Source organism: Ambystoma mexicanum, chromosome 7p (assembly GCF_040938575.1).
Source record: "Ambystoma mexicanum isolate Mex_15411 chromosome 7p, UKY_AmexF1_1, whole genome shotgun sequence".
Lineage (NCBI taxonomy): Eukaryota > Metazoa > Chordata > Amphibia > Caudata > Ambystomatidae > Ambystoma > Ambystoma mexicanum.
The window spans coordinates 860,276,660-860,299,177 of NC_090939.1; the positions used below are offsets into that span (position 1 = coordinate 860,276,660).

At 43.3% G+C, this 22,518-nt stretch overlaps 1 protein-coding gene across 2 annotated transcripts in view; it reads left to right on the plus strand.

The window, feature by feature from the left end:
* The window catches only part of TPP2 (tripeptidyl peptidase 2), a 1,218,153-nt gene that overhangs the window by 642,296 nt on the left and 553,339 nt on the right, over nucleotides 1-22,518 (plus strand). For both annotated transcript variants that reach the window (XM_069637049.1, XM_069637048.1), the window contains exon 17: nucleotides 2,332-2,486. In XM_069637049.1, coding sequence (XP_069493150.1) covers nucleotides 2,332-2,486 — 155 coding nt within the window. The remainder of the gene's footprint in view (nucleotides 1-2,331; nucleotides 2,487-22,518) is intronic.

Here is a 22,518-nt window from a genome sequence, read left to right on the forward strand (position 1 = left end):
TCAGCAGGGCAGCCACCTGGGCCCCCCCTTCAGCTTTCTGTAAGCACTACTATTTGGATGATGGCTCCAAGTCAGACATGGTTTTAGGACAGGCAGTTCTAAGGAACTTGTTTTCTTATGGAGGGTCACCTCTCCACCCTAGGGTTACCTTCAGTTGTAATCGCCCATGTAGTATGGAGCAAAGGTGACGGGACGCAGGCGTAATTAATAGTTAGTCACTGTAGTGACAACGTACTCCTAGTCCATAGTCCCCTTTCCTCTATACGTCCCACCATCCTCCCCCATAATTATACTGGTGTCACTAGGCAATGTTAATATTGTTGATGCGTCAATGGGGACAGAGGAGTGGCATCGTGGGCGGAGGGGAGCACATGCTCCCAGGGCCGTGCGCCTGCACGCCTCTAAATTTAAAGGGGAAGGTTTTTTTCTGGTGAAAAAGGTTCAGTCTCCCGTCCCTAGCAAGGGACGCCCATGCAGTATGGAGGAAAGTGGACTATGGACTAGAGTAGTTGGTCACTACCGTGAGTTACTTTATATTAACAATTACACACAGCACCTTAGAGTGCAGTACAGTTAGAATACTTGGCATCCTTATAAACCTTTTACCTGATGGCTTTTTGGTTACTTTGACAATGTGCCTAAGACAAGCTGGTGGCAGTTGTATCTTTTTTTAATAGTTTGTGTAATCTTATTCTGCACTTTTGCATTTACTGCGAATGGCTGCTAAAGGTGGCTAGCTCCCTAAAATGGCTGTGCCACAAGATTTTCATGTGTTCTTTGGTCATCATTGTTCTTTTGTGGTCTTCCTGCCTTCTAAGGGCAGGACATGGCTTATATATGGCAACCGCTTTCCCAGTGAAAGTTGATGCTTTTGCAGGTAAGTGGGCTTTGTGTGTGTGTGTGTGTGTGTGTGTGTGTGTGAGCCAGAGGACGGGGCTAGGACTCTCTAGTCCCAGTCCACATCCTCTTATGCCTGAAAATCTGTTGCTGGACCGATGTGATGCCCAGTGGTTGTCCAGTATCAGACAACCCTCGGCTGTTTGAAGGTTGTCGATCCTTAACATTGGTATGCTTCGGCTAGCTCCCAGCCTGAAACTTGGATAAAATAGTGCTCCTGTAGTTTTCAGATCTTGTGTAACTAGCTTAGAGGAAGTCATTGTTTGGCGAAACCAGAGCATGTGCACCAAGAGGTTATTGTTGGCTGTTTGTTAACTGCATTGATAATTGTGATGTAACCTTCTCATAGCAAGTTACTTGATTAAGCATTTCTAGTAAACCTAACAAGGAACAGAATAATGTTTTGAATGACTGATCACAGGCATTGAGCGTACAAGTGTGAGGGGGGGGGTCTCACTTTAATTTCTTGTACACATTTTCAGACCAGTAGTTATTACGGTCTCCTCTTCCCCCAACCCCCAAATACCCCCCACGACCTCCATCTGATACTGAGAGTGCCTAGTTGTTGGTAGAAAAATGATTACTAACATGGCCAAATAGATTGACACAGTGACACTTGGTAACCAACATCGCCCGTTTCTTTAGCATCAGTTGGGTATGGTTTAGCCAAATGGAAAAGGACTTGCACAGAAAGACCAAGGGTGATGCCTGGATGGGGTACAGCCGTGTGTGCTTGCGCACACTGCTGTAGCAGCCAACCAAATGGAGAGGGTATTTTCTGCTGGAGAAAATGGCTGCATTTCTGTCTATGCGAGCAGGAACTCTTATATTTGTACAGAAAGAGTGCCTATGGGCTAAGTATAGTAGACACTACAGTGATGTTGAATAATTTGTGCATAAATGTTAAATGAGATTCTTATTTTGTCATGTATTTAGTCTGGTTATCTATTATTAGGACTTAGATTGAAATTCAGTAATTTGTTTCTGTGAATTATGTTGCTTTCACCGAAATACTTCATATAGAGCATTTACAAATGCAATTTATTACCCAACCGAAAATCCTTGTTCTCTTAGTGCACTCAATAAGTTGAAAGGCTTAGGTGGCTTTGCGTGATTTGGACCTGCAGATCACGCACACATCCTAGCAGCAAGCACATAACTTGCTGAGCTACCTTGCTGCACTGTAGATTTGCATTATGTGAAAATTCGAAGAGATTTATAAACTTTCTCTACAGTGCAGATAACTAATTTGACCCACATTTAAAGTTTAAGAATCTAAGATCACAATTAATGGGCTGTTAAAGTACTTGGTTGGGCTCCTGAAATCAAAAACATGATTTTTTTCAGGAACTTTCTGTCTACGTCTTGGAACAAAAAATGGTATTCATATATGTTCATAGTTAATACTGTAACGTATGTTTCCATTTATTCTAGAGGTTAATGTTTCTTCATGCTCATCCGATGTATCTTCAAAGTTTGTACTTCACGCAGTTCAACTTATGAAACAAAAAGCCTATCGAAGTCACGAGTTTTACAAGTTCTCCTCATTGCCAGAAAAGGGATCTGTGACCGAAGCGTTTCCTGTGTTGGTAGGTTTCCCTTTATTATGTTAACCTAGGCCACTCTTGATGAAAATGTATGTAGTAAGTTACTTTGGGCTCAGTTGTTATGCTAGTTTCTGGTAGCCTTGTAAATTATGTGCTGGCACGTCTCCCAAGTCATTTTACACGCATTCATTAGAATGTTTTTAAAGCATGTTCTGCTCTTTTTGAACCGGTTAGCTTCTACTTGTTTAATAAGGAGACGGTATAACTTCTTAAATACAGACCGTTGTTTAATGTTAACACCATTTTATCCCTTAATATTGTTGCCAAGGTATGACATTGCCATTTTGACAGGTATGTTTATAAGTAGGTCATCTTGATAATAGTTATGAACAACCTTTCGAAATTGCGGAGAACAGGAAACGTAAACACCAGTTTTGAATTCATGAATTATATTCAGTTATTAGAAAATTTGAGAACTGTTTTTGTTTTACCTTCCGTGCATAATGTGAGGGGGGACAACTTTGTAGAGTTTTCAAAATTAGCCATCTTATCAAATAAAATGTTTGTATAAACGCCTCACTATACCTACCTTGACTAGGATTTCCCTGCCTAAAATAAACTAAAGGAAACACTCTTAGCAAAAGAATATCTGTACTTCACACTTGTACATTCAATAAAGCAAAAAGGTAAATGCATGCCAGTTCAATTCAACAAATATATAAATATCATACAATCAACTTCACAATATGACCACTGTCTCGTCGCATGACCTGGGTGAATTCCCCTTCCCCAGATCTGAGCAAGGTTTTGCTCCACAGTTCAAAAGAAATAAGGAAATCCTGATTTTCCCCAAAGTTCAAACACGGTTTTTGAGGATTTAAACTTAACAAAAAGTTCTGTTGTCTCAATAAAAGAATTTGTATTTCTTGCTCCTCCTGGAGTAAGAACACGTTTCACATTGATCTTCAAGTGAACAACTATTGTCTTTGTTAGGAGGATTTGCCACAAAGTTGTTTTATGAAGAAGTGTAACTCCTCCACAGAAGGTTTAATAAGCTGTCTTTGTTAGAGCCAGAATTAAGCACTTTCAGCAAGTACCTGGTTTTCACTCATGCCAGGCCTGCTACATCAACACTTGCCACGCGGATATACTTTCCTCGTGCTCACCACCTCACAAAAGTGTTTCAGTAGCAACTTTCAATTTAGAACAACAACAACTTCACAAAGTTTTGTTGGCATCAAACTTCAAACCACTTTAGGGGAAACAAGGAATCACATTAGGGCTCTTTATGACTCCTGTGCAACTATACTCCTCTCCCTCTGGATAATCTTTTCCAGAAGGGCAGACTGTTTGCCGCCTTTTATTCCCCCCTACATCGACAACCATATAGTGACCAGGATGTGATCAGACTCTGTTTCTGTCTTGGCTATGGCAATGTTTATCATCTGATGATCTGTATTTCACAACACATGAGCAGCAAGTCTTATAACCTTTGAGTTTCCCAATAGTCCCATCTCGCCTTGAGCAATGTTTGTTGTTGTTGCTATTGCTGAGTTTTTAAATACTCTTGTCTTGGGTGATGCTTGTAAGCTTTTCTTTTCACTCAAGCTTCCTCATGGGGTCTTTGGGCCTTCCAACAACTTGCATGCTTGCTTGCATATTCACTTTGGTTCAACAAGTGTAACTTTTGTTGTTTTCGGCTAGTGCGGTATTCAAAATGGTCATTGCTGCTTCTTTCACTGACACGTGAGTGAAACTGCCTGCTGTGGACAGCATCGGAGCGTTCCGGAGTCACTGTCAAGGCTTTTTAAACCTCTGTCTACCTCAGGTGTAGGTCATCGACACTAATTAGCTGACCGCCTTTTCCTCGTCTCAGTACTGAGGGAATTATGGGACTTGAAGTCCCTGCCAACAAAGTTAGTTTTCTTAACCTTTTCTACTTTGCAATAAGCCATTCAGAGATCAGGATTTCGGCGGAAATTAAACAAGGGGGTTTCTGCTTCCTACAGACCTGTTCCACCCCCTGCACTTCCCACAACCCCCATGTGATCCTCCTGCAGAACATCACCCAAGGGTCACAGGCCAGGATTCTGGTGGGAATCACTACTGATTCATCGCAATAATCAGACCCCAGTCTCTACGATGTAATTTTAGTCATTTGTACATCAAGCGGTCATTCAATGTTTCATTGGAAATTTTGGTGTTAGCCTGCATAAGCTTGATTTCTCTTTAGATCTTCTCTTCTGACTTCCCCAACTGGATGGTAATGGCTGCACTGCAGGAACGCCTAGGAATAGTCTCTAAAAATAAATCAATTTTGATTGGGGTTTTGTAAAATGGAGCGCTGTGCACCAAAACCCCTTGTGTGCAGGCCCCTATTATCAACCCGCACAACTTAGTACTGCTTTTTATCCGCCTTTTAGTCATTTTTAAAAAATAAAAAAAAAGTGTCTGCTGTTATATCCGAATTGTCCATATCGGGTTTTTTACAGTATCCACATCTGTTTTGGACAATACCAGTTTGAATTGTTTTTATTCTTTTGCTAACTGGACATGTGAAAAATGTATGACTATCCACTTCCTCCCTTTTCTACATGCTCTGCACAACAGGCTTCAAGATATGCATTGTCAAACATTTATTTTGGCTGATGTGCATCTTGCTTGTTTAGTGTACCTCAGTAACTTCCATCAAGTGAGTATGCTTACCTTTTCTGTAGCCATTTTCTTTTATATCCTTCTCCCCGGTCATTTTATTTTGTCATCTTTATTTGTTTGTTTGGACAACCAAGAAGGGCCAAAATGGCTGCTCTGCCTACCTGGGGTCTTTGCAGAGCCTACAATAGCTGGCATCTAGTTTTAACTGAATTAGGGTCTCCCAGACACCCGGTTCACATCTTTGTGTGTGTGCCAAAGCGTATGAAGTTTGGCTGGCCAATCCTGAGAGGAATGACTGGAAACTTTTTGAATGTTGCATGATTGTGGGTTGATGGGTTCACGCACAGCACAAAATAAATATTTTATTCTCCTCATTGGAATCACCATTATCCACGAGCTATTACCACCTCTCAAGATGGCCGCCGCATGCGTCGCATGATTTTCGTTTCTGGCTGCCCAACTTGCTGGCAGAGCCCTGTTGCCTATTGGCTGCCATCTGAATCTTTGCCCAATCCTGAAACGTCGGCAGGCGAAGCCGGACTCTCCCACGAAGGCCCCGACCACCAAGGCTTTCTCCTGTCTAAGCCTGGAGAAGCAGAGAGAGTTTAATGCCGCTGCAAGGTAACCCCTGGATTCCTATCCATACAACCTCTTACCCTGCCCACCACGGCAACATCCATCCCGTTCCCAACTCTCAAACATACTCCTACACGCCAATCAGCTGAGCTGAGCCGAGCCCTCCCGGACTTTAACCCGCCAGTCCCAGGCAACCACGAATACCCACGGAAGTAACCCAGGCGTTTTCCCCGTTGCTGCTAAGGTGCATGCTGCCCATGGACTTTCTCCTCATTGTATGTGCACACAGCAACGCTCTGTGGACTTCCTACTATAGATTATAAGGAGCTAGCCCAGACACCTCCAAGCACTTACTTTGTACACCGCTGTACTGACTCAAAACTGTACATAACTAATTTGCCGAGCTAGATCCTGTATTAACTCATCCTGACCTAGCTTGTGCTTCCAGCGTCGCCTCACCATTGTTCTGACCTAATGTGCCGCTGATGCCCTATAATAGCCTATTAATTGTCCTAGCAAGCGCTTCTTATTCCACACACCACATGTATCGTCTAACAATCTGGACTTAATTCTGGTCCCCAAGCCACCTGATGCTTGCAATAACCGGGCCCAATCTAGCCTACGCTCGTAACAGCCTACCTTGACCTAGCCTAGGCTGGCAGCTGCTTACTTTTACTCAGCATGTACCTGCAATAGTCTACATTGACCTTGCCTAGGATTGTAACTGACTACCTCTATTTAGCACGTGCCTGCAATAGTTTACATTGACCTAGCCCAGAATTGTAACTGCCTACCTCTATTTAGCATGTACCTGCAATATCTTACATTGACGTAGTATGTGTAGTTAACAGCACACCTGACCTCACAGATGCATCCAAATAGCCCATTTTGACCTAGCCTATGAGCGCAACAGCCAACTTCTACCTAGGCTGTGTCCCAACAGTCTATACTGATCCAAACCTGTGCTCGCAAATTTGACCCTAAGTATCACTTCAGCATAGCTACACACATGCAAAAACTCATCCTGCTGGCCCACACCTCGCAATAGCCACATATCAGTTACTCTTACAGCACCACTAGTGCACCTCCATAACATCACCAGTATCACCCCCCACACTCGCCCCAATGCTAACCCACGCCTTACTGCACGAGGGTAAACGCCATTCCCAGACCCTTACATTTTAGCATAACACTGACCACACTACTGCGAGAGCCCCTTCGTTGAGCTACACCATCCCAGCAATCCTCAGCCCTCTTATCTTCCTCTTTCACAGAACTACACCGCATCTAAGCATGCCTTTTAGCACTTCTACCACCAAACCCGCCATCACCTACCTGAGCCTCCGAACGGACGACCGCATCGATAACAAAACCTGCTCTAAAGGAGCATTCATACAGCATAAGACCGGCCTGGCACGACTCTTTTGCCCTAGACACCATCCTCTGCCATGCCCCACACCGTTCCTCCCCAACCAACCAGCATTCCCGATTACACCCCAACCCCATGCCAAAACCAACCCAATACTAGGAAGCACCCGCCGCACACGCCTCTTATCTAGAACTACCTACACTACTACCCTAACAAGAACCACTGCAGTCCCTAAAAGAAACTCCAGACTCTCAGTACGCACCCATCTCCAGCACCTCCCCATCAATAACCACCACCCCCACTGCTGTCTCAACACCACCTTGTCACCCAGAACCCATGAGTGCCAGGTTAACACAATCACCAGGCACCAGCAGACAGCCACCCCTAATGCAACCATACCACACCCTCTTAACACTAAAGCAACCATCACTCCCACTCATCCCACCCAATAACCCATTTTTCCCAATACTAGACAACCTCTCATAGGAGCCCTACTAAATGTCAGATCCCTTGGTGCACACGCAATCGAGACACACGATTGCATTCTAGAGTTTAAACTTGACTTCTTAGTGATCACCGAAACCTGGCTACATTATGCTTCAGGTCCACAGATCACACTGGCTGTTCCCACCAACTACACCCTCCTCAGATCCGACCGCCCTGACGCCATAGGCGGAGGAGTGGCCATCATCCACAAAACTTCATTACTCTTCAGGGAATGTAAAACAGAAGCACTTGGTGGATATGAAATCCTCTCTCTTAAACTAGCCGTCAACCATCATGAAACCATCAATCTGCAGAACGTCGAGCACCCCAAGTAAACCTGATATAGACCTACCTTTACTAATTACACCCCTAATAAAACCTAAAACAAAATATATCCTACTAGGGGATCTCAATCTAGGCTACAATGACCCCGCTGACAGCAAAGCGGCAGCATGCCAAAAGGCATTCCAGGAGAAGCAATTCTCCCAAATAGTGAACACCCGCACCCACTCCAAAGGCAGAATCCTCGACTGGATACTCACCCTTAATACCACAGTATCCATAATGGATGCCCTCAACTTGCACTGGTCCGACCACTGCCTTATTAATTTCAAAATAAACCTAGATACTGACCTCTCTACCAAAACCTGTAATCCACTACCCATCCAGGTCAGAAATGCGCGCCAGCTCACCCCCGAGAACTTAAACCCAGTTCTCAAGAACCTACTCGATTATAAACCACCAGACAACATTAACTCGGGAGTATTGCTATTCACTACCACCAATGCCTAAAATTAGCATTTGACGAAGTAGTCCCCCTCAAAACCAAAGTACCCAAACGCAGCGCCCCCTGGTTAAAAAATGAACTCCTACAACTTGGAAGAGAAAAAAGACCATTACAACACCTAACCAGGAAAAACAACTCCCCAGAACTCCAAACCAAACTACAACAAATATCTAAAACCTACAAACTTGGTGTACACTCCCACAAAGCAGAATCCCTTAACGACTGTATAGCGGCCGCAGCCTCCAAAACTAAAGAGCTATTTACTATTATTAGAGAACTAGAATCCCCTATCCATCCCACCAGCCCTATAATCCCTAGCAAAGCCTGGTGCACCAGCATTCAGGACGCTCTATCCTCTAAAGTGACCACGCTCCAAAATAAAATAGGCTTGCAGAAAAAACTACTAGAGCTCACCTCCACGCCCCCTCACCATCTGACCATGACCACTAGCTCGGACGTACCAGAATTCCACTTTACACAAGTAACCTCTGAGTAAGTCCTGAAACTATAGCATCACCCAAGCCTTCCAATTGTAAAGGCGACAGCACTCCAGCCAAATGTAGTTAGACTGTGCGTCCACTCTAGCACCCACCATCACAAGCTTCGTGAATGAGCCCTTTAATTCCAGCATCCATCAAAGTAGTATGGGTCACACCCCTACTCAAACCTTCGCTAGACCCAACGATCCCCACTAACTACAGGCCAATAACAACCATGCCCTTTCTCCTCAAAATCATCGACAAAATAGCCTATACCCAAGTACAATCACACCTTGAACAAAACCACCTACTAGGGGAAAGACAATCCGGCTTCCGCTCCAACCACAGTACTGAAACCGCCCTTCTAGTTCTAAAAAACCAGATGGACGCTATCAGGGACTCCGGTAAGTTGTGCATCCTACTATTATTAGACCTCTCAGCGGCGTTCGATTTGGTCGATCATGACAAACTATGCCAAATCCTTTCCAGCAACTTCCATTTCTCCCAGAAGGCCACTGCCTGGATAAAATCCTTCCTCTCTGACCGCACTTCAAGAGTCACCCTAGGGGAAGTTGCAGCGGACCCTATCACGGTACCACTAGGAGTACCACAAGGCTCCTGTCTCTCCCACTCTATATAATGCCTACACCAAATTACTCTTTGCTGCACTTGATGCTATGGGAGTAATTTACACAAACTTTGCTGATGATACACAGATCCTTACCTCATCACAGGCAACCTGGAACAGGACACTGCAACCATCAACACCATCTATTCCCATGTCCAAAACTGGATGGCGAATAACAGCCTTTGCCTTAATGGAGAAAAAATTGAGATCCTCATTATTGGTTCCCCGACCAGACTCTGCAAACTCCACCCAGACTACACCTCCATATTGATTGATGGCACACCCATTACCATTTCCCACAAAGTCAAAACACTAGGAGTACACCTCGATTCTAACCTCACCATAGCAATCACATTAGCCCTCTGGCCTCCTCAACGGCCTACAACGCCAAACTCATCACTCTAAGCAGGCCGCTCCTATAGTGAAACACTTGTGTGTAGGCGCGTTACAAATGCCATATCATATCTATCTACAGACAGCTGCCTAACTCTTGCTAGAACCCTCATCGTAACAAAAATAGACTATTGCAACATCTTACTGCTAGGGACCTAAAAAGAAAATCCTAACCAAACTCCAACGCCTACAAAATAAAGCTCTTAGAGCAGCACTGGGCATCAAGAGAACAGAACACATCACACAACACAGAAGAGATGCACACTGGCTCCCAGTGCACACAAGAATCCTCCACAAAACACTAACCACCACCCACAAATGCCTATTTGATACTGCTTCCACTTACCTCAAACTAACATTTCACGCAAAAACTTCCCCAGAATGCTCAGATCCAATACCAATACTCAGCTACTCATCCCACGCTTCACCACCACAAGAGCAGGTAACGCTAGCTTCCCTATTGCAGCCCCCCGCATCTGGAACTTCACCTGTCCAACGAAATGTCCTTACCTAAGTTTAAAAAACAACTCAAAACATGGCTGTTGAACAAATACTTAAACTCCTGCACCAACTCTTCAGAGGAGTTGGTCACCCCTCTCAGTATCACAAGATAACTACAAAGTCAAATGATAACCAAGCTGTATATATATGACTGTACTGTTGCTGAAAAACAAGTATGTAACCTTGATATGAAAATGAAGATATATGTAACCTACTCTGTGATACCCAAGGGTTTGGACGTATAATCAAATGCAATAAATAAATAAAAATAAACTACAATTGATGACCGTGGCATCAAAGCTACACTGTTTTGGAAAAATTCAGACCTGACTACTTCCATTGGAGTTTGTGGGGTTTGAGGGTTGAGTTCACTATTGTCCATCTCCAGGTTACATTTGACTTCTGATCACCCTGAGGAAGGTCCTCCATCCATAGGACTTGAAACTGAAACATGTAGTGTTAGGTTAATGTGACTAGGGCATTACATCCATATTCGTTTTCGTTTGTTTGAGGTCATTAGGTATGATCACAAGGGCCATTCAGATTTGAGTGATTTCCAGGGGCAAATAGTTTGCACCTGTGATAAATCTGTTTGGTCTATGTACAATAATAACTTTTCGGATTTTTGTCAAGTGGTAATGCGGTAGGTTTTTTTAACCATGTTATTTATCATTGATTTAAAAAAGATTATTTTTGCAATTGATATTTTGGTGGTATTGCATCTCCTGAGCTATATAATTTGGTTGCCCCCACCCAGGTGTGCCAACGTTTTGTGCATTGTGGTGTTTGAACTCCAGTGACCAGCTACCCCAGTGGTGCCTGCAGGTCTTGACCCTTGGAACTGCCCCCTGTGCTTGTGGATAAAGCTGTGTGCGAGTGCTGAAGAGGTGCTTCAACAGCGCTGCGCGCAAACACATGTCCGTCCCCCGCATATCGGTGGAAGGTCTGATTGTAAGGACTATGAACCACAATCAGCAGCCTAAGAAACTGGATTCTTCCATGTCTTGTCAGACGCAGACAATGGGATAAGTCGTAAAAGGGTGCCAATGCCCGAACCAAATATTTGTAAATATGAATTACACCACCCCTGTACTTGACCGCAAAAGATTACACAAACCGTCAAGGCCAATAATGTACCTAATAAAAACTCATGAGACAGAGGAGGTGAGCTGTTCAATTTACACACTGCGAATGCAGTTATCCTTCTCATTATCCTGCTTCAGCCCTAAGATGATTGAAGAAATCACTGAAGCCATTATGCTTAACAAATCCTGCCATATTTATCAGGATAACGAGAAGCAGCTGATCTTCTTGCCTCTTGCTTGAGCGAATTTTCGAGTGGTAGATGTAGGGTCTATCTCTGGGATTGGCCCGGCAGGCACCACAGAGTAATCCACAAGGTGACCAACCAGGCCACTACCAAGGTGGATTCAATAATCTGAGGGGAATCCCTCTGGTGTAGAAAAGCCCTCTGATGCAAGGGCGCAGTGTAGAAGATTCCATATAGTATCACGCCGAATTCAGAAGGTAGCATCGCAGCATACAACCAGTGTTTCAGAAGAATGAGAATAAGGGATTCACACGGTCCATAAATACAGGAGCGAAGGAAGTCAAGGCAGACAGAAGGGTAAGATGCGTAGAGGCAATGAGACAAGAGAACTTGATAAGACAGAAAGCACAGGCAAGCGAAACGTGCCATAGCAACCTACCAAAGGAGTTGCTATGCCAGGAGCACCGGTTCCAGCAGTAGATAAGCAGAGCTTCTATGTTAGTCAGAGTACTCAGATTGGACAGAATAGTTTCAATGACTAGGCTGATATACGCGTCCTCCGAACAGAGCGTGCCGGAACCAAAGGGAGTAGTAGAAGCGCTTTGGTCGTTGATGCATAACAATATTTCCATACGTAACTAAACAGGATTTGGGTAATGAGGATGACCTGGCAACCAACCTCAATCTAGAACTACTGGAATGTACCACTTACAAGGGAAATGTTTGCTCTAAGGGTTTGATTGATAGCCACAGTACGAGTAGTAATCCTCTGAACAATAATTTGTTCTCCGCATCTTCCCTTTTTCACCTGTACAATCCGAGAAGAAAAGAATGTAAACTTGACTGATAATACCCCTGCCCCGAGGATTGCCTAGTCAATAGTGTCGTTACACGATCTGGATTCTACCCCTACAGAATTTGATGGCCTTGTTCATCTGCCAACTTCACTGATGGCTAAATGTGTTGCGATTTAAAACACCTTCTCATTACACACCATGCTTTTTTGATTCTTCCTGGCCACCCTTTTATGAATGTTGCTTGCAACACTTATAATGCTATTATAGAACTATCACCAACTGGAAAAGTTACGAACAATGTCCCTGTTGAAGACATTCATTCTATACGTTTTAATAATTGTGACCCTAGACTAAATAATGAAGTATGCTCACAGCAAAGTATGTTGATTGAGCAGGCTGATGTCTTGGATCTCTATAATACAAGCTCAAGGGTAAATAAAAGACTAAAAAAATAGATGAATTGCATCTGTCACTTCTAAAAGATCTACGCAGAAGAAGATAGGAAAGAAAAAGGGGGCTGTCCAAATAGGATGAACAAACATTTTGACCCTTCCCAATCTATTCTGGCCACAAAGGAAGACGGGAACTGTGATTAAACTGCATCTAATAGCAAGCGTAGCAAGAAAAGAAATGCCAATGTCTTTTAAAAGGGCCAGTCTCCTTATTTGGATAAAAAGTTATAAAGGAGAAAGAACTGAACAGTTAGGAAGTGGTAAAGATATTCATAGTTATTTTCCTAGTACGGCTGCTGAATGGGGAGCTCGGCAGACTTCTAGCAACAAGCTCAGAAGTGCTTAGGATGAGCCACAGATTTAGGAAGGTATTGAGCATTTATTTCTGCTGGAGGATGTAATTTCAGAAATGAAGCAGATGCAGAACCAAACCTCCTCTACAATGCCCAAGGACAACTATTCTGGCTTGCCAGATTTGGACTCTCATAATAACACTTCGGCAATTCCTACAACTTTGCAAGGCCGTAGTGCTATGAGATCAAAGCCTTTTTGTTTGGGGTTTGGATTTCTATCTTAATCAAACAAGGATGCTTGATCTGTTCTATAATGTTATTCCCTTGCGATTTAGTAGCACAGAGGATAATTCAATTATTGACATACTGGAGTGTTAACTATGCTACTTGCATTGGGTATATCAGTGATGAGCAAATCATTGATTTTGTAATGTAGTACAAGATTGACGTGTACATATTGGTTTATGACTGTACTATATTAATTTCTCCTTTGACGAGTATTCAAAAAATGCAGAGTTGTGAACATGGAGACAGCCATTATATACCTCCCATCATGCAAGGATAGAGTTGAATTTTATACGAGAAGCCCACATAGTATGCGAACTACAGATGGCAAACGCACTACATTTAATAATCTTACTGTTTCTACTTCACAAGATGATAGAAAATCAATATGCGGCCCCAGACAAAATGGCTAAAGCTAGTAGAGCAGGAGTAGTACTGGCTGCCACAGGTTTTACAACCACACTTGACACCCCACCCCTAATAAACGGATCACTTTCCTCTCTTGGAACATGCAAGGAAATGCACATTGTTTAGGCCATTGGTGGCTGTTAGAAGCATGTATGTTTTTAGTATTGTTTCTTTGCAGGAGACCTGCCTTACAGATTCGATCACTATTAATGGAAGACACACTATTCAGAATTGTACTATTCAGGCCTTAAAAGGTAGGCCGAAAGGTGGCCTTATTAGTGTTCAGAACAATCTGCATATTGAAAAAATAGAATGTTATTCTGATAACATCTTAGCGGTGGTCATCTCGTGTCAAGAGAACCAAGGAAAATATGCTAATCTAATGGTGGTTAATATATATGACCCTGCTACAGGGGCTGGTCACTTGGACACTCTTAAGTACTTCTCCCTACATGCTGCACTTGCACTGCAATTATCTTATGCAGATACCGGAGTGCCAAGATACCGAAGGATGATAAAGGACATTTTTGTATACCTTTACATGATAGGGCCTCAGGTGGGCCAGGCTATATTTGCTTGGACTTTCCATAATAAACTGGAATCGCCTAGGGGATTACCAGGGTGACTAACAATAGTGCTAATATATTTGACTATGTGTTTGTACAGCGACTGTTTAGACCATGCATACTTGATATGAGTGTATTTCAAAGATATGAAAGTGACCTTTTTCCATTAGTTACTGTTTTTGGACTGATAGACTTTGAAATTAGGCAAAAGGTAATTCGACAGCCAACGTTAAACTTACAGCATAATCGTGTTAGCTGGAATTCTAGTAACCTTGATAAAGCCAATAATTTTTTTAACATGATTACCCAGTTTTATTGGTGGGAGCATTAGCAGGGAAGAATCAATACTTTTGTGTCTGCCGAGAATTCCTTTATTGACAACTATGAGCAGTACGTGTCCGGCGTGATCTCGTGCATTTCACAGAATTACGCTACAAAAGCCATGGGTGTAGTGGGATTGAACTTTAAACTTCACGTTTACATTCGTATGATGGAGAAATCTGCTACAAGAAAAAAGCATTTAGGCATTATCTACGTTCTCTTCCAAGTTCTTCTATTTCTCTAGAGGGAATATGCTGTTGCTGTGAAAAGTCTACATTCCCAGTATCAGAAATGGGCTAAAGCTAATAAGTGAAACTCGAACGCAAAGTATTGAATCATTTAGTCCTAAACCTGCAAAAGAAAGTTGGAAGCGCTTTTTGTAAAAATAAAGATGGCCACAAGAATAGTCTGAGCACTATGGTGGAGTCTCGCAGAAAGATTGGGAATCCCATATCTCTGCCACATTGGGCAACTCTCCTATGACTATCGAGAGCTATGACTCAGACTGAGCCTTGGCTGTATTTGTCTGCCCAGCAGGATATTCTTCAAATAATCTGCTTAATAAATTCTTTGAGGGCCCCTGGTCGGATGGCCTTTGTAATTCACTTATTAAAAATAACCCGGCCTAATGGGCTACTATCTTACACTACCTATTTCGTTGCATTAGTTTGATGAGCCAATTCCCTAACACCTGGAGAGAGCATTATTGTTCCCGTTTATAAAAAGGACGTACAATCTATCCCTAGCAACTATCGGCTACTATCAATGTTGGATGTCCCAGCTAATATTGTTGCCCGAATACTACTTCATGAACGAACTACCTGTATAGAACAAAACAACATTATCACTTTTAATCAGACAGGCTTTCAACAGGGTATGAATGCCATGAATATTGTTCTCGCACTCACAACTATAATACAAGAAGTAAGGTTAATCCGCAAACCACATATGTGGCCTTTATTGATCTTGGCGCCCGCATTTGATTCGGTACAAAGGGAACGGCTCTGGAGTAAACTCAAACGTGTAAATAATCCACAGGAATTTATTAATAGGATTATCACTTTACATTCTAATACGTGTGGAAAGGTCTGAATGGACCATCATGGTAGGCTTGACTAATTGGATCACCGTTAATACTGGCCTTAAGCAAGCCTGTATTCTGGCCCCCACATTAATGTATACTTAGCGGATTTGGGCCTTGTCCTGAATGATCCTGAATCTGTGCTCTCCCCTCCCCTAAATTAGGAGACCATTAACTGCCATGGTTAGGCTATGCTGATGAAATTGCAGTTATGAATAGTACCCCGAAGGGATTACAGAAATTGCTAATTCTTCTAAACAACTATGCTGGTTTGAATGGACTCAAAATAAATACATCTAAAACTAAAATGATGGTGTTTAGGCCTAGAGGTACTAACCAGAACAAGAAATATGGGTGGCACATTAACAGTGTGAAGGTAGAAGAAGTCTTGGTATACAGATATCTTGGCATGCTCCTGGATAAAAAACTTAATTGGCAATCTCAATTAGGAAATGCTAAGATGTAGACAGCGCAATTAATTGGGATCATACATTTCTTTGCCCAAAGTTATGGGGGATTTACCATCAGGACTTTTAAGCTATATGTCGCCGAGGTATTGGCCGCCATAATATATGGTGCTGAAATATGGGCTATGAAACAAAAACAAGTGCTTGAACTTCATGAATGATCATGCCTTCCTAAATGCACTCCGAGTCTATTTTTGTAGAATTTAATATCACATGTATATGTGCTAAACTTATCGCATGCTGTTTGAATATGCACTGGAAATAATGCTCCCCTGGAATCTGTGCAAGTGCTTTCTTGGTATGTTGTGGTCTCTCGCAAACTTTTGATGAAAGGTAGTAATTTGGAGTTGCTTTTTAAGAGTGTACAATGCATGGGAAATGTGCTTGAAGAGCTACACTACTCAAAACATCCATTTGTAACTCAGAAAGACATCCCCAGAGCTGATGTATGCCTATTGTAGAGAGCAATCTTTAATTGATCTGGCTACGAAAAGTAATTCCACACTGTTTACACAATATATTTTATAACTGAAGCTAAATGCCCAGTATATTGAGGCCTATTTGGCAAACATATCCATTTTGGAGTACATTCAAATTAAATGTAATGCGACTACTGCGTTAGAAGCCATTGGAGCATGTGTAAATATTCCCAAGGCTGCCGGTATGTGTGGACTATGTGGAGATAAATGTCTAGAAAGTATTAAGTAGTTTCTGCTGGGATGTACATCCCTGGTATATATAAGACATACTCATTTTATGGCGCTGGGTGCAGGTACCCCCTAGAATATATATTGAGCCTATTTGGCCTACTTTTATGAATGGGAATGATACTGGCTGTATTTATCATCTCTTAAGACTATGGCATAGTATTAAGAATATTTGAAAGGAATGGAGAGTGTTTGAAGTTGAATTTATTTGTTAAGCGCTGCAATACTTATTGATCTTAAATGTGATTGTGATGTATCAACTGTGTTTTTGTTTAGGTATTTTATTGTATAGATATGTGAAAATGTGTTGGAATGTATTAAAAGGCCATTAAGTTCTCGTTGGCTGACCAATAATAATTAAAAAAAAAAGTTGGGTCGGTAGTGTTCCCTGATATTCTCGACCCTCGAGACCTTCCTGATGTCATTGCCCTCACTGGCAAGTCAGCCTTCCAGTTAGGGCCAGGTCAAAGGCCTTAAACCTCATAGAAGACTCTCTTGGAGTCAGTTCTGACGCCTTTGGTGTCAGGCTCATAACCATCATGAAGACCAACATTAGAATGGGACTATTTACTTGGGACTATTTAACTTGGGGGGGGGGGGGGGGGAGAGGGGGTTAATTCAGCCAACATGGAGGGGCACACATAGCTCAGTTACAAGGAACTGAGCTATGCGGTCTAGTCTTTTGGGTGTGGCAGGCCTGGGACTATTTGACCTGGACTACTTTACCTGAGACTATTTAAACCGCACCCAAACAGCAGAACATGCTTTGCGTTATTCTGCTGTGGGCAGCGTAACGCTCACTGTGTCCAGTTCTTTGATGCCAGTTTACCTGGAACCAAGGACCTGCAGAGAGAGAAAGAATACTACAAAACTTACCTAGAACAGTATCCTGTCTTCAATCCATCGCCGACTTCAGTTCCACTGACCTGAAGGTACGAACTCCATCATCCGGCGCCACATGCATCCTGGAATACCATAACCTGGAAAGAAAAGAAAGAAAGACAGACATTAGTAAGCGTTTACTCACGTTTCCTCCCTAATGAAGAAAGCCACACAATTCTTACCTGGGTAGTCCTCTCCTGGTTAGTATCATTGCTGGAAAATTATGGCGCTCGGCGAGGAACATCGCAACCTGCAAGGAGAGAAAAGACACAGGTTAGCAATATAAAAGGCGAAAAGCGCCGTGCATCGCGCTTTACTCACCAGGCAGCATCGCGCACACTGCGCTTTCGCCTACCAGCCCATGCTCATCTTCAAACTGCATGACAACTCCAAAATACCTTTCCATACCTAAAAGGAAAGAAGCAAGACATTATTATTCAAACTAAGAGGAACATAAGAACTGCATATAAAGACTGTAAAGGGGGGCTTGCACCAGTGAAGTAACTTGGTCGCTGCTCACCTCCCACATCTACGCACCCCTGCCACGAGGAGCAGGACGGAGAATCCACCTTTTACAATATTAAGGTGAGGAGAGGGCCCAAGGGGGAGGAAGGAGTGAGGCCAAGGGAGGTGGGAAAACATAAAGACAATCTGGTATTGAATCCAGTTCTCCTATATTGCAGACCCATCTTTAACCAGAGGCCTTACCAAGGGACCGGGCGAGGGTTCGAGAGTGCAAATAATCCAACCAGGGCTGGGTGGCGTCCCCGTGGATACCAGGTGAGTGTAACACCTGAACTGCAAAGTATACTTGAATAATGTAGACCCTCCAGGAAATAACTCAGTAAAATCATAAATCGTATCCCTCTTCAAGGCCTAAGGAGACAGGCCTGCTCCAAGTTGGTAGGTGAGCCCAAGGGAAGCACAAGTTATTTTGGGAAGATGGGTTCCTGTACAATGAACTCAATAGAGTCCTGATCTGCTGACCATAGGACGTTGGTGGGCCCCCATTCTGCAAAACCCTTCCTGGCTCACAAAGTACCCCTTGCAGATCATTTTGGTGTCAAGAACACTAAGGAGGGGGTTATCCTTGTTTTTCTACTGTACCAAAATGGGTGCACAAATGGAAGGCCACTGTAGGAGTTGCTCCACCTGCCAACTTTATGGCAAAGTGAGTGTGAAGATCCAGGTGCCTTTTGGCGCTTCTCCCTGTGGTGGGCTTATCTTTTTAGAAGGTGGGGGAATTGACATTGTTGGTCCCCTTGGTCCACCTAGGGTCAACAGATTTATCCTAGTCATAGTGCACCATGCCACCAAATATCCTGAAGTTATCCCCAACTCCCTTAGAACTATAACTGTGAAATTAGTAGCCAGGGGAGCAGTCAGTTTAGAGAACTGCCATATATTTCATCAGTCGTAAGGGAACATAGCCGCCTTCAACCTGAGTGTCCTAAGCATTGACCAGCCTGGCCCTCGATCCCTTCCCACTATCTTTGAATCCTGGGGCCTCTGGGGCATTTGGTACTCCTTGAAATCTTTCCTTCTTCACCCCCCACCCTAACTCCCCTCTTTCTCCTATTATCTCCCTCCTTTATCTCTACCAACCTTCCTACTTCCCCGCTTCTTCCCTTTCTTTCTCCTACCTCCATCCCTCCTCCTGTTATCTCTGTATTCTTCCCCCGTTTTGACCTCCTTTTCTACTTCCCTTCTTTCTCTCATCTACTCCTCCTTTAGAACTGGTCAATTGATCTACATACTGTTTTTGATGGTTTGTTTCATGTCTTTGTAACTTTGCTTCTTGTTTAATATGTATTCTTGTTGTTGTATTGTAAAGCGCTTTGGCGTAAAGCGCTATATAAACCTAATAAATACAAAATGCATCGGTTGCCGACCCCTCAGTTAGCTCGAATGCATATCAAATGCCTTTTCTTGTTCAGCATCTTAAGACTTGTAGCAGCCTTTATGGAACTGAGGGAGGCATTCAGGATGCTTACAGATCGCTATGATAAAGATGCAGGGAGATTGGAATCCTGTTTAGGGGTGATTGATAAGCTGGTGAAATCTTGACTATGCTCCTGAAGTTTTGAACATCGCCACTAGGTTTCCGCTGGCAAGGCATTTTGGAAACCCACAGGGTTTGGTGTACACCATCACAGAGACCGAGTTGGATAGTAGGGCATGTGTTGAAGGGATTATCTTCCCTTCAGCTTTGAGGCCTTCTATGGGGCCAAGGTCTGTTTCGACACCGGTTGCTGGCCCAGCGGAAAACCATATTTGGGGCCCCCTGTTCCTTTTGTCCTGATCTGGCTGCTTCTAAATCTGTTGGTGGGGTTTTAGACCGGCCCACTAGAACTGTCCAAGGTGTTTGTGCTACTAATATCATGACCCCGAGGTTCCCTAGATTTCTCAGGATGCCTCGCCCCCACCATATGTTGTGGGGTCACATAACTACAAAGGATAATCCCCTGAGAGGATGGCAAAGGGGATTGATATATTTTTTAAGACAATAAGGCTGGGTTGCCATATTCACAATTCTTGGTATTATTGTCAGGGGATGGGGAGAGTTGAGCGCATTTTTTCCTCTTCCGCTCCTGTTGTGAGTTCCCGGTATTTTAGGCTTGTTGGTTGCTTTGAGCCCTTTATTTATCCTAATCGTCCCATCATTGATCTGACCAGATATGAATTGGAGCTGAGGCTGCTACCGCCCTCCCCAGCGCCATTTGAGATACAACAGGCTCAGGAGAAGGTGTATGCTGCTGCTACTCTGCCCCTCCCAATGAAGCAATTTTAGTATTTTAGTGGAGAGGTAGTCAGTACTGTCCCGGTGAGGGCCTGCTGTCTAAGTGTCACCCTCTTTGGTGGCCTGTCTCCGTCATTCATCTGCTCCCATCCTACGGTGTTTTTCCTGGAATGTGGCAGGTATTAACACCAGATTAGACGACCCTGATTCCTTGTCAATTTTTGAAGGGGCTGATAATATCTTAATACAAGAGACCTGAGTGACAGAGGATGAAGCTGTCGAAGGGTTTATTGCCTACTCTGTGCCGGCACTGAGAAGTGCGAGGGGGCGTTGCCCTGGAGGGTTATGTATTTTGGTGAAGCCGCCCAGTGTGAATGAACTTTCACCTGGAGCTCCCCTGGCATTTTCTGCAGGCGGTGAGAATTCCCGGAGTGGGCAGCCGTGACGTCCTGCTGGTCAATTTATATAACGGCTCCCATGCACAATTTGGTAAGAAGTCTTTTCATTTTCTTGCGTGTATAGCTGTCTTCAGCTCCACTTGGGAGGAACGTCTAAGCCACCTCAGAAAAGTGTTGGCGATTCATTAGCAGGATGACCGAACCATAAAGGCAACTGTTAGGAAAGATGTTCTTGTTGCCCCTATGCCTCCATAGATTTCTATGGGATCTCCATTAGTTTTGCTTGTGTTGCACCCTGTCCTGACTTTTCTGAGGCCAGTAAAGCTTTCTGCTTTACTTCACTTGCCTGTTTGCATTCTTATGGTGAAACTGACTAGTCCCTAAGACTGTCAGTACTGAGAGACTTTCTCACTTCTTGTATTGTACACATCCCCAGTGTGATGTGCTGTTAGGATACTTTTTACCGTTTGTGGGGGGTTTTTTTGTGTGCGCTTTTGCTTTTACCTCAAAAGGCTACTAAATGTCCCTAGCACCCCAAGATTTTTTGCTTGCTCTTTGACCAGAGGAGAGGGGGGTGGGGAGGGGTGTGTGTGTGCGCGCGCGCGCCAGAGAAAGGGGCAGGGACTAGTAGGTGGCTAGTCACACTGCACATCCTCTGCTGCCTACTGCCTAAAGGTCTGTCGCTGGGCAGATGTGATGACTGAATCTTGGATAAATTGAGGGATTCTGCAACTGCTCATCTGATCATGTTAGAGCCAAGACTTCTAGGAAGAAGAGCAGCCTGCAAATGACCCCTGCAGCTGATCAGCATAGACTCCAGTGGTTGGGCGGGTGAAGCCCTGCGCCTCTACCTGACCTCAAGAAGACTCCTCTGCCTTCTGAAGTGTCCATGGACCAACCGGTGGACTGACCAGCTTTCTCCTGGTCTACCTTCCTGCAGGTGTCTTTATTCCGAGTGGAGGATTGGCAGAAGCGGGCAACACTATTTTCTTAATGTGTTTTTGTTCTTCTTAATTTGTCTGAATTTTACTAGGAGCTAAAGGGCTACAGACGATCCCATGACACAAGGATCCATACTAAACTTAGGACATAAAAATAACCAGGAGTAACCACCTAGTAATGCCTGATTCTCTCAAATTGCTCATATCACTTCATCACAATTATCCATTTTGTTATTTAATTCATAAGGTCATTTCTCACTTTCTTATAAATCTTCTATGACTTCCATTAATGATCAAGTCTTTTTGTAAAAATCACAGGAAGTATTTTATTAAAAAATAAAGAGCCAAAACTGTATTTCTTTAGATGGAACAGACTCCTCGGTCTAAATGTCACAATGAGCCAATGCATTTTGTTGCTTAATACCATCATCAGGGCTATACATTTTTAAATTATGTACAATATGTGAAATTACATTCAATAATTGATATATACTGTTGTGTGCCAAGTGTGTTTGAATAATACAAAGAAAAGGAGAAAGCAAAATAGCCATAAGAAAGTAATTATTTCATACAGCTATGAAAGAGTATTCAT